Here is a 12410-nt window from a genome sequence, read left to right as displayed (position 1 = left end):
TAGCCCCAGCCAGGCTAAACATAGCTAATGGATTGATTGATAAAAAAAAAAAAAAAAAAATTGCAGAATGGGTACAATACAGTACGGCTCAAGGGATGCAGACCAGAGAAAGACTTTAGTCTTGTTTACATCAGGGTCCCCCATTTTCAATTCATCATAACATATGACATACAGATAGACAGTACTGTTACATCCAGACATTTATGACATACCAGATCTACAAATATACAGTACTGTTTAATAATACAACGCCTGTCATATAGGTCCCTGGCCCTTCAATATTTTTTATTGCAGCAAAAATAAAGCATCAATATGTGGCATCTAGGATATTGTCATATTATGCTGTATCGATTTTCTCCCCCACCCCTACTTTAAACATCAATATCCATAACCATAATTAATCCCAGCTGACTGACGGACAGTTATGTACTGTAAATATTTCACGCTGTTCAGGTCATTCTTATGGTTCAAAAACACCTGCAGTAAAGTTAAGACTCAAATTCTCACCTGGTAGAATATATCTCCTGTGACTTACACTTAAACATGTATTGGATTAGGAAGTTACTTCTATGTTGTGATAACCTCTCTGTATCTTGTTTAAATGTGTTTGGGGGAAATGTCCGGGCTGCAAAGTAAGCAGTAAGAAAAAAAGCTGCAAGAAAACGGTAAATGTCTGGCATCAATGGTTGCCAAATACTTACTGTCAAATTACAGTAAAATCAAATACATTTACAGATTACAACCTTTATTTAATGGTTAATATTTTGATAAAAAGTAATTTACTGTATTTTTATAGCATTTACACTTAAAGTAGAAAAACAAAAGTAATCTGTAAAATAATACAGTGAATTTCCTGTGAAAAAACAAATGTTTTACAGTGTATGGTAATAGCCTACGGTAATCAGTTCCCCCATAACAATGCATATCGATGGCTGAAACACAAAACCTATCTGCAAAATTTTGGATTTTCGGATTTCACTTTGGATGATGAGAAACCTCCCATCTGCACCTATTCAGTCTGTCTGCAAGATATTTTCCAAAACCCAAAAGCAGTGTATCTTATTGGGTATCCTAAAGAAATAGTATTCTGCACTTTTTTCTCAATGAAGTGAAATCTTCAGATAGGAGGTTTTGCGTTTCAGCCATCGATATGGAATAACTTCTTTCATATTGATTTTCCTTCATACTTTTCTTTTCAGTATGGCTGTGAAATAGGTATTCAATTTTATTCAAAATGGTCTTAAATGTATCTTGTAACCGGCAGGAACCCTGATGAATGCAGTCCATTTACACCACACCTTGAGTATACAGTTTGGACGCATCTTTTAGGCTTGTCAGGGGCTTCAGCCGCTGGAAATAGCCACCTAGAGCTGGTTCAAGTAGCCAGACATGGATGCTCTGGGTCCACCCTGGTCTGCTGGTCTGGGTCCACCTGGTCTGTTGGTCTGGGTCCACCCTGGTCTGCTGGTCTGGGTCCACCCTGGTCTGCTGGTCTGGGTCCACCTGGTCTGCTGGTCTGGGTCCACCCTGGTCTGCTGGTCTGGGTCCACCCTGGTCTGCTGGTCTGGGTCCACCTGGTCTGTTGGTCTGGGTCCACCTGGTCTGTTGGTCTGGGTCCACCCTGGTCTGCTGGTCTGGGTCCATCTGGTCTGTTGGTCTGGGTCCACCCTGGTCTGCTGGTCTGGGTCCATCTGGTCTGTTGGTCTGGGTCCACCCTGGTCTGCTGGTCTGGGTCCACCCTGGTCTGCTGGTCTGTGTCCACCCTGGTCTGCTGGTCTGGGTCCACCTGGTCTGCTGGTCTGGGTCCACCCTGGTCTGCTGTTCTGGGTCCACCCTGGTCTGCTGGTCTGGGTCCACCCTGGTCTGCTGGTCTGTGTCCACCCTGGTCTGCTGGTCTGGGTCCACCTGGTCTGCTGGTCTGGGTCCACCTGGTCTGCTGGTCTGGGTCCACCCTGGTCTGCTGGTCTGTGTCCACCTGGTCTCGGCCATGGTCCTAGTGGTGAGGCCCTCAGGGAGAGCTGGTGCCTGGACCAGTCCAACAGGAAGTTCTTGTCACACAACACAGTTGAAGGAATGTCAACCAGATGTGGGTGCTCTCAGAAGAATAGAACAATACAAACGGGTCACTTCCTAAAGACTGAACTCAAAGAAGACACCCGAGCAGAAGAGGTCTTGTAGGCCTAACATCACAAAAGGTTAATCATTCGGGGACAAGATGTGTGTATTGCTAGCCAGGCTCGCAACTCACTTTTCAATGCTCCAAAGGTGTTTATTTGTGACAAACAGCAGATATACAATGTTTCGACCCTTCCGGTCTTTTTCAAGTATATGGGGTTGAAACGTCATATAGGCCTATCTGCTGTTTGTCACAAATAAACACCTTTGGAGCATTGAAAAGTGAGTTGCGACTTGCGAGCCCCGCTTTGTTCATGTACTACTGTTTTTACAGTTTGGCTCAGCACCAAGGAACGGAGGATGTGCGTTACTTATTTTTCTGAATGTATTGCTAGCCAACCATGCTCTGAAACGTACTGTTTGATTATAGTCACTGTTTGTCAACCATATAGGCAACGTTATTGACAGAAAGGCTTGCTAGTATAACGTTAGGTCATTAGCATTGTCACTGTGGCAACAGTCGAGTGACAGGTCGTTGCCAAGCAGTTAATGTTTTTTTGTTGTCTTGCCTCATTTCCAGTAGCGTCTAGCCAACTTTGGGTGTGTGTGTGTGTGTGTGTGTGTGTGTGTGTGTGTGTGTGTGTGTGTGTGTGTGTGTGTGTGTGTGTGTGTGTGTGTGTGTGTGTGTGTGTGTGTGTGTGTGTGTGTGTGTGTGTGTGTGTGTGTGTGTGTGTGTGTGTGTGTGTGTGTGTGTGTGTGTGTGTGTGTGTGTGTGTGTCGTGCGTGCGTGCGTCCCTTCTCTCTTTCTCTTTGTCTCTCGCTTTCCTTTCTCATTTTCTTGTCCTTCCTTTTCCTCGGCACACCTTGGTTACATACTTCCACTTCCTCCGTTGACTGCGGTGTGTCTGTCGCGTCCCTAACTCCACCCGGCCGCTGTACACCATGTTCACAACCCAACACTCCCTGCACTGGAAACTCTTGTGGCATCTTAACTGGCATTCCTCCAGTTAAACACACACACACACACACACACACACACACACACACACACACACACACACATCTTCAGTCCTCCTGTTAACATGCTGTCCAACTACACACACAGAGACATGCATTCACACACACACATGCACGCGTACGGATCGCACGCGGAAGCAAATATACCCAATACCACACACACACAGGCAAGCATTCACATTCAAAGATTTCTCTCAGATATTCACACACACAGAATCACACATGGATGCAAACATAAACCGTCCTACACTCTCTCTCTCTCTCTCTCTCTCTCTCTCTCTCTCTCTCTCTCTCTCACATAGAGGCATGCATTCACACCAAAGATTTCTATTATATATTCACACTGACTCACACATACGGATGCAAATATAAACAGCCCTACACACACAGCCATGGGTTTACAGTTTAGACAGTTTAGTTCTCATTCAGTTCCCCTGTGCACACTCGTCACAGTCCGTGCATGCTCCTCACAGTCCGTGCACACTCCTCACAGTCCGTGCACGCTCATCACAGTCCATGCACGCTCCTCAAAGTCTGTGCACGCTCCTCACAGTCCCTGCAGGCTCCTCACAGTCCGTGCATGCTCCTCACAGTCCGTGCACGCTCCTCACAGTCCGTGCACGCTCCTCACAGTGCATCCGTTAGCAGTGATTTCGTTCTTTCCACTGGCAGAGCCTGGCATGTCCCTGCTAATAACACTGTTAAAAAACCAGGGCCGCTTAATAATGGGAACAAGGGGAGTGTGCGTGTGTGTGTGTAAAAAGCCTCTGTTAACACAAAGACTGGAAATGGGAGGTTGAAGCGAAAACAAAGAGGTTTCCTGTTGTTGGTTTGAGGAGGCCCTCTGAGAGAGAGAGTGAGAGAGAGAGAGAGAGAGAGAGAGAGAGAGAGAGAGAGAGAGAGAGAGAGAGAGCAAGGCAGAGGAGCAGAGAGAGAGAGGTGGAGAGAAGGAGTGTGTAATGAGAAAGTCAATGTGAGGGCAGAGTGAAAGTGTGCGTTAAAGAAGTGAGTGTAAAGGAGAGAGACAAACAGGAAGAGAGACAGAGAAGGAGAGCGAGAGAGACAGAAGGAGAGAGAAGCAGAGAGAGAGAGAGAAAGGAGAAACGCAGCAACAGCTGGAGGAGAAGAGGAGTGTGTTTTTAAGGAGAGAAAATGGCCTCAGTAGGAACCGTAGTGTCTGTCCTGCTGTGTGTCTGTTCACTGGCTCTCTGGCCCCCTGCTGTCGCTGGTCCAACACAGGTGAGGAGAGAGAGAGAGAGAGAGAGAGAGAGAGAGAGAGAGAGAGAGAGAGAGAGAGAGAGAGAGAGAGAGAGAGAGAGAGAGAGAGAGAGAGAGAGAGAGAGAGAGAGAGAGAGAGAGAGAGAGAGAGAGAGAGAGAGAGAGAGAGAGAGAGAGAGAGAGAGAGAGAGAGAGAGAGTGTGTAGGTGTGTGTGTGTGCGTGTGTGTGTCTCATTGAATCAGTTGTGTTATTCTTGGGAGTCTTGGGTGAGATTCCATATAAAATATAAAAGCAAAACAGAGAAAGAATCGTATAACTGCCTGTGTTTTACGGAGATGTTGATCTGTCTGATTCCACCCACTTTGTTATAATAATAGAAGTAATGACAGAGGTTTTATTTAAATGTAGGTCTTACAGCACTGAATCATATAATAACTCATCATATCCCAGTAAAATCACCATGGATACTGTCCTGGGAGTTGTTCCACTATCCACTGTCTCTGGAGCAGCTCCTGGGTGTATCTCTTGATGACATCATCACTAGTGTCTTGTCTCTCTGGTGTTCAGCTTAAGGAGATACTTGTTCATATTCAGTGTAATATTATAGAAATAACCGTATGTGAATTTTATTTTAGAGTGGATGTTTCTCTTTAACAATGAAATCATTGACAAACTGCTAGAAGGTATTATTTAACTTACTAACTAATAACAATAATCAACTGTTGGTATTAGAATGTTGTTTTATTCAACCTATTAATTAATAACAATAATAAACTGTTGGTATTAGAATGTTGTTTTATTCAACCTATTAACTAGTGACAATAATAAACTTGGCATGAGAAGGTTGTCTCGTTCAACCTATTAGCTAATAACATTAATAAACGGTTGGTTTTTAAAAGTATTAATCAACCTATTAAATAAAAACAATAATAAACTGTTGGTATGAGAGGGTTGTCTTATTCAACCTATTAACTAATAATAATAAACTGCTGTATCTGTTTACATTTTTAATTGAAAGTGAATTACCCGCCTTAACCCTGATATCAACCATCACCATTATGCTCTAGAGAGCAAGGTGCCTAACCCTATAATGGGGTCAGCAGTGGCCTAAAGTGAACTTGTGTGTGTATGTCTATTGTCTATCTGTCTGTGAATGTGGTGACCTCATTTCCTGTATGACATACACAGTCTGCCATGCTGTGACAGCTATGTTCAACGATTTGGGGTGATGATGATGATGATGATGATGATGATGATGATGATGATGATGATGATGATGATGATGATGATGATGATGATGATGATGATGATGATGATGATGATGATGATGATGATGATGATGATGATGATGATGATGATGATGATGATGATGATGATGATGATGATGATGATGATGATGATGCTGATGATGATGATGATGATGATGATGATAATGATGATGGTCGAACCAGAGAAAACATAGTTGGTTCCAGGCTGTGGTGTGGATGTTACCAGGCTGGTCTGGACTGTCCCAGACCAAAATTAACTATATTCCAGATGACTGGGATTGTGTTCAGTTTGGATTTGTGTTAATCTCCAGTCAGTTATGGATATCAGGAAACAATGCAACAGGAAGTCACATTCTGCTCTGAAGTTCTTACTGCAGCTGCTAGAATATTGATGACAGAATGGCCAACAACATTTACAGCACTAGACAATCGAAGAGACTTATCACTATACTGTTGACCGCCCAGGTTTAATGGCGGCTCCGGTAAAGGCAACAGAAAATCGAGGGCGAAAGATAATTGGAAGTCCTGCAGCGCAAAATCCTGTCCAGCCAAAAATCAAAAGCTGTATGGTTAAAAGAAATGCTGCCACAGTTATTGCCTATGTGGGAGCACCAGCAGCAGCAGCAACCAATCTTGAAACTTGTCATACAAATGTCGATGGAGGCGGTGGTCGACCAAAAAATAAACAAGATGAATGTAAATGGAGACATTGCCAGGCTGCTTAAACGACAGGATGAGGGGGGGACACACACTACACAATAGAACACAAAGGAACAAAACTACAATCATCACAAATAATAATAATAATTGTAACTGAGGGGTTACAAAACCCTGACTGTATTAAAGATTGTGATAGATTAAACCACTGCTAGGTATGTACTTTAATTACTGGCCAGACAGTACATCGAATATATGGTGGACACTCATAATAACACGGCATTGACAAAGAAATAGTATTTGAGGGTATTTATTATTATGCAATAATTGGTTACAGATATGAGAATTAGGGTTGCGCTTGTATGGCGAAGAATAGGCATAAAGTCAGTCAGTAGCATAAATCACTGGGAATAGAATGATTCCTACGATGGGTACTAGGCTAACGCCACCTGGCGTATAATAGCAATTATAGAGGGCAACGCTGGTACCGCCTGGAGACAATGGGTTCCTCCCAGAGTTGTAAGGTCTGGAGGAGAGAGGAATGTTCGGATACTCAGTCTGATCAATTGAAGAAGAAGGGGATTCACGTACAGAAGCCAGTCCTTGTAATCCAAAGCTCAGCATCAAAGCAATAACTGTAATCCAATTGCACGATAGCAACGATGATAGCCAACTAGCCTCGGTCCATGAGGCCAGCCCGAATGTAGATCCTCACGAGGTTAAATCCAAACGACAGTGGAGATTAACGATGCTCTTCTCCGGGTAATACGTTCCACAATCAATATAATCCAACCAATACTGGTTCTGCAATCGCCGCCGTCGGTTCTCCTGTGCACATGTCCAGTAGGTTCTCCGACTAGGCCTCCTCGTGTGCTGGTACCAATGTATTTAGTCCACGCGCACTGGCTAAGGTCCACTAGCTAAACGAACGAACCGCTGGGTAATGCTACACACGAACTAACTGTTGTTGGCACGATACACAATAAATTAACGACTATTTACTTCACATTAAACTAAGTCGAACTTGACGTTACTGCATTAAATCTGACACTTTACTATTCAATTCGCACATGGTTCTCAACGCTCTGTTAGACGCACTGCTGCTCACTTCACTGTTACCGAACTTGATGAACAGCTACTTAGACGACCACACACTGCTGTTCGCACCTGCCGCAGCATATATACTTAAGTGGTTATCTAGTCCCGAACCTCAGTTCTCGTCTCGAATCAATACGCTGTCTCCGGGCATGTTACGACATGCCCGGGCTCGCCTTTGAACCTGACTTTGGGGGCTCGCGGTCTGGCGCCGAGGGCGTTATCCAATAAGGAAAGCGAATATTACTATGATTCGAACGCAGGCTTAAAGGGATATACCGTGTATATATAAATAATATACAATGTATATAAAACAATAAATGTAGATTCTCAGCTTTAATCTGGCCCTTCACAACAATAATAGAGTAGAACATAGTGGAATGGCAGAATTCAATCAATAATAGTAATAATACTGACACCAATAGTATACATGATATATATTGTAGTAGCACACTGCACCAGAATCGGTGCAGTATTTAGACAGTCATGACAGTTCAAGTTAACGATAGGTTATGTATATAACCTAGTTATATGAGTACTGGCTGAGCGTCCCGCTCTTAAGCCTATCGAGATATACCTCATCTCATGTACCTATTGTACTTACACAACGAATAAAACTAATACACCCACACCTGCCGGGTCCCGCCCCTACGGAGGCGTAGCCTATAAGATAGTAGGCGTGGTCCCCAATACACCCTTCCTCTCCAAAATCTTGTTCCCAGTCAAAAGATCCCCCATATCTCGATAGGCTTAAGAGTGGGAAGCTCAGCCAGTACTCATATAACTAGGTTATATACATAACCTATCGTTATATTATCGTACTTGGCTTATCGCGTCCCGCTCTTAAGCCTATCGAGATATGGGGTAAGAGCGGACGCGAGGCCCGCCAAATGTACCCCCTGAGGACCCGAAAGCCCACATCAAGGGGTTTGGGGAGTCCTTTCACCCCATCCTCCCTAACGAAGGGAGTGTGAACAAGGAGGAACTAGAACCCCTTGAACACACAGCACAGGCGGAACCACGTGTGACTTAACACACTGTGGCCCATACCCATACACTCCTGCTACCCTACCAAGGACGGGAAGCAGGAAAGGCCACAGACCCCAGAACCGCCTGGGAGACAGAACCCCCGGTCATGTCCATGAGGTAAAACCTTACAAAGGGGCCCGGGGAGGGCGGTTAGGTGGTCGAGCGGAGATTGCGTTCGTCACCAGCCCCGGAGCTGTGAGCTTGGTTCGCCTGTTCGAATCCAGCTCACAGCTCCGGGGTTGTCACCAGCTTGGCTGGCCGTCTGCACTGATACAATTGGCTGTATCAGAGGGTGGGAGAAGCTGGCGGGGTGGGTCTGGGTCGTTGTAAACAGCGACTCCTACAGTTCGGTCGGGGCGCCTGCTAAGCGCGGATTGGACGTGAGGGGGATAGTGTGGTCCTCCCACACGCTACGCCCTCTCAATGAGAATCCGCGCTGCCAGGTGAAAAGAAGCGGTGATTGGCTGGACGTGTGTCGGAGGAAGCACGTGGTAGCCTCCACTCTCCCAAAATGATCTGACTGTGGGGGGTAAAGCGCAGCGACCAGGAAGGGACTGGGAATTGGCATACGACTAACATTGGGATGGGAGAAAATCGGAGGAAAATGGAGGGGGAAAAAGACAAAAAAAAAAAAAAAAAACAAAGGGGCCCGGGGAGGACCATGAAGCTGCAGCACAGATGTCCTCCACCGAAGCCCCACCCAGGAGAGCGGCAGAGGCAGCCACCCCACGAGTGGAGTGCGCCCTGACGCCCCCAGGGGGATCCTGCCCAGCCAACGTGTAGCAGAGAGCAATGCCCTCGCACAACCAATGGGACAGGCGCTGTTTCGACAGTGCCTTACCCGCACGAGAACCACCGTGACAGACAAAAAGCTGGTCGGTAACCCTGAAGTCCTGAGTACGGCTGAGGTAAATTCCCAAAGCACGGACCGGACATGACAGGTGAAGGCCTGCATCTAACTCACTAGTGTGAGGAGGCGGACGAAACACCTGAACCACAATATCCCGGGAGCGGAAGGAACTCCGGATATTCTTAGGCATGAAGCAGGATTAGGTCGCAGAGTGGCACCGCAATCGGCCCGAAAAGACAGACACTCTGGACGTACCGAAAGAGCACAGAGCTCACCCACGCGTTTAGCGGAGGTGACAGCCAGCAGGAACGCGGTCTTGAAGGACAGCTGTCCCAACGGCGCCTGCTCGAGCGGCTCAAACGGGGCCAAGGACAACCGGCCGAGGACCAATTGAAGATCCCAAATCGAAGCCAAAGAGCGTTGCACCGGCTTAACGCGTCAAGCGCCAAGCAGGAAACGCTTCACAAGAGGGTGGCTGAACAAGACAGTCCCCTCAAACCCCTCATGATAGGAGGATATAGCTGCCGCATATACCCTCACCGTCGAAGCTGACAGTCTATCAAGGAGAGACTGGAGATAACTCAGGACAGCATCCAGGGGCCAGGAGACTGGGTCCCGGCCCCCCGCCTTACACCACTCTTGGAACATACGCCATCTGCCCGCGTAAAGCGCGACAGTGGAGGGAGCATGTGCATTCCGGATGGTATCAACCACAGAAGGGTCCATCCTCTCCAGACTCACCCTCCCACCAGCCACACCAGCAGGCGTTGGCTCAACACCGGGTACTGGAACAGAGACCCGTTGTGCTGTGAGAGGGCCGTCGCCGACCAAGGAATAACCCAAGGAGGAGCGACCAGAAGCTGGATCAAGACCGGGAACTACACTGCCGTGCCCCGGTCCGGCGCGACCAGGATCACCGTCCTGCGCTCCCTCCGTATCCGCTCCAACAGCTGACCCAACAGATGTACAGGAGGAAAGGCGTACAGAAGACCGGGCGGCCATGGAAAGATCGAGAAGGCATCCACCCCCAAGGGGGGATGATCCGCTCGACTGACCGAGAACCACAAGGGGCACTTGTGAGAGTGTCGGCACGCAAACAGATCTACCGAGGCCTCCCCGAACCAATCCCAGATCTGTCTGACTATGTCGGGCGGAGTTCCCACTCGTCGTGACGAGGACCGCCCGAGACATCATATCCGCGCCCATATTCTCTGCACCAGGAATGTGGAGCGCCCTCAGACTGCGCAGCCTGTGAGATGCCCATAGCCAAAGTTCGACCGCCGCCCGGTGCAGGTGGATGGAACGAGTCCCACCCTGCCTGTTGATATACGCCGCTGCCGTCACACTGTCTGTCCTGACCAAAACGTGCTCGCCTACCACCAGGTGGCCAAACCGTTTGAGGACCAGAAGGACCGCCTTCAATTCCAACACATTGATGTGCGGGGTAGATGGACCGGCATGAACCGCCGGCCAGCTGCCCCCCACTGCGTGGGTCCGACACGTCCCTCCCCAACCCGTGAGAGAGGCGTCGGTGAAGACCGCGACGTGTGAGCGCCTGCTGCCCATGGGGACCCCAATGGTGAGGATACCCAGCCTCTTCCAATGGGCGATCTCCCCATATCGACAAAGGAACCATCAACCGTTTCCATTTGTCCCTCACCGGATCTATTCTCATAGAGAAAAACCACCTCTGTATCCTCCTCATGAAGAGAAGGCCAAGAGGAACCACCGTGTGAGCAGATGCCATCATACCGAGCAGACGCATCACTTGCAGCGCCTTGACCGTCCCTCCCAGACGGAAACCCCTGAGCGCGCAACTGATAGACACCCGGCGCTGCTCCGAGAGGGTTACAATCATGGGCCTCGACCTCAGCGTCAAGCCCAAGTACTCCACCTGTTGACTGGGAAGAGGCGTACTCTTCTTCCAGTTCACAGCAAAACCCAGCCTGGTGAGGAATTCCACCACCAGCCTGGTATGAGACCTGGCAACCTCCTCCGAACGACTGAGGAGTAGAATGTCGTCGAGATAGAATAGAACTCGTATCCCCCAACGACGTAGAGGCTCCAGTGCAGTCGCCACGCACTTGGTGAATGTGTGGGGAGCCAGAGAATAGCCGAACGGCATCCTCTGGTACTCGTACACTACGCCCTGAAACAGGAACCGTAGGAATTTCCTGTGAGGAGGGAAAAATGGGATGTGAAAATACGCATCCTTCAGGTCTATGGAGGTGAACCAGTCTCCCCTTCTGACAGCAAGCAGAAGGAGTTTGACGGTCAACATCCTGAACGGTCTCGCTACAATCATACGATTGAACGTGGACAGATCCAGTATAGGTCTGACCCCCCCTGTTTTCTTGGGCACCAGAAAATAACAGGAGTAGACGCCTGACATCGCGTCCTCTCTCGGAACCACGACGACGGCCTGCTTCGCCAACAGAGATTGGATCTTGTCGGCCAGGGCTGTCACTGCTTCTGACCCTGACAATAGGGTCGGCACCAAACCTGAGAACGGAGGGTGGGGTTGTGCGAACTGTAACACAAGCCCCTCCCTCAACGTTCTCTCTATCCACTCCTCCAAATGGCATTCTTGTCGCCATATGTGAAAATAATCCCACAGCGCACCCGCCGTCAACTGACGCTGGGCCGCAAGAAATAGTAGATAGTTGGCCCGGTCCCTCCCGCTGTGCGACGCACCCAAGGGGGGACCCCGACAGAAAGGGCCGGTTTGATACGGGAGAAGCCGTCATCAAACTGGTTGACACACCTCCCCCCCTTGAACACCCCTCTAGCACACGCTGAGGAGTCGTTCCGCAGCTAGACACGCAAGGCATGAGGACCCCATGGGCTCCTACACGCCGAAGCCCTGTATTGCTACCACCCAAATCACGCTCGCCTCTGCTTCGCAGACCACTGCCGCTCTCACGGGAGTGGGAGGCATCAGCGCGATACCCCGCCTGGCGAAGGCGAGGCCGGGGTAACCCTTGCTGTGCATTCAACAGAAGAGGCCTCGAGTCCCCCTGCTGACCACTGTAGCTAGTGGCAGCCATAACACCAGGCTCACCCATCACACAACGTGTGGTGCAGGAGCCACGCAACAGCACAACATTCTCATGGACAGACCCAGGCTCAGCCATCAACTGGGTGTCAGCCCCTGTTCCCA

General features: G+C 48.5%; 1 protein-coding gene across 1 annotated transcript in view; it reads left to right on the top strand.

Moving 5' to 3' along the window:
- The first annotated feature begins 4050 nt into the window (after positions 1–4050).
- The window catches only part of clec11a (C-type lectin domain containing 11A), a 40323-nt gene continuing 31963 nt past the window's right edge, over positions 4051–12410 (top strand). The window contains exon 1 of the mRNA XM_084314453.1: positions 4051–4371. Within this exon, the coding sequence (XP_084170579.1) occupies positions 4285–4371 (87 nt within the window). The 5' untranslated portion in view covers positions 4051–4284. The remainder of the gene's footprint in view (positions 4372–12410) is intronic.

The sequence above is a fragment of the Notolepis coatsorum genome (assembly GCF_963971535.1).
Source record: "Notolepis coatsorum genome assembly, chromosome: 5".
Classification (NCBI taxonomy): Eukaryota; Metazoa; Chordata; class Actinopteri; order Aulopiformes; family Paralepididae; genus Notolepis; species Notolepis coatsorum.
Note: the sequence above shows the minus strand (reverse complement) of the source record. Positions and strands in the feature narration are given on the sequence as shown.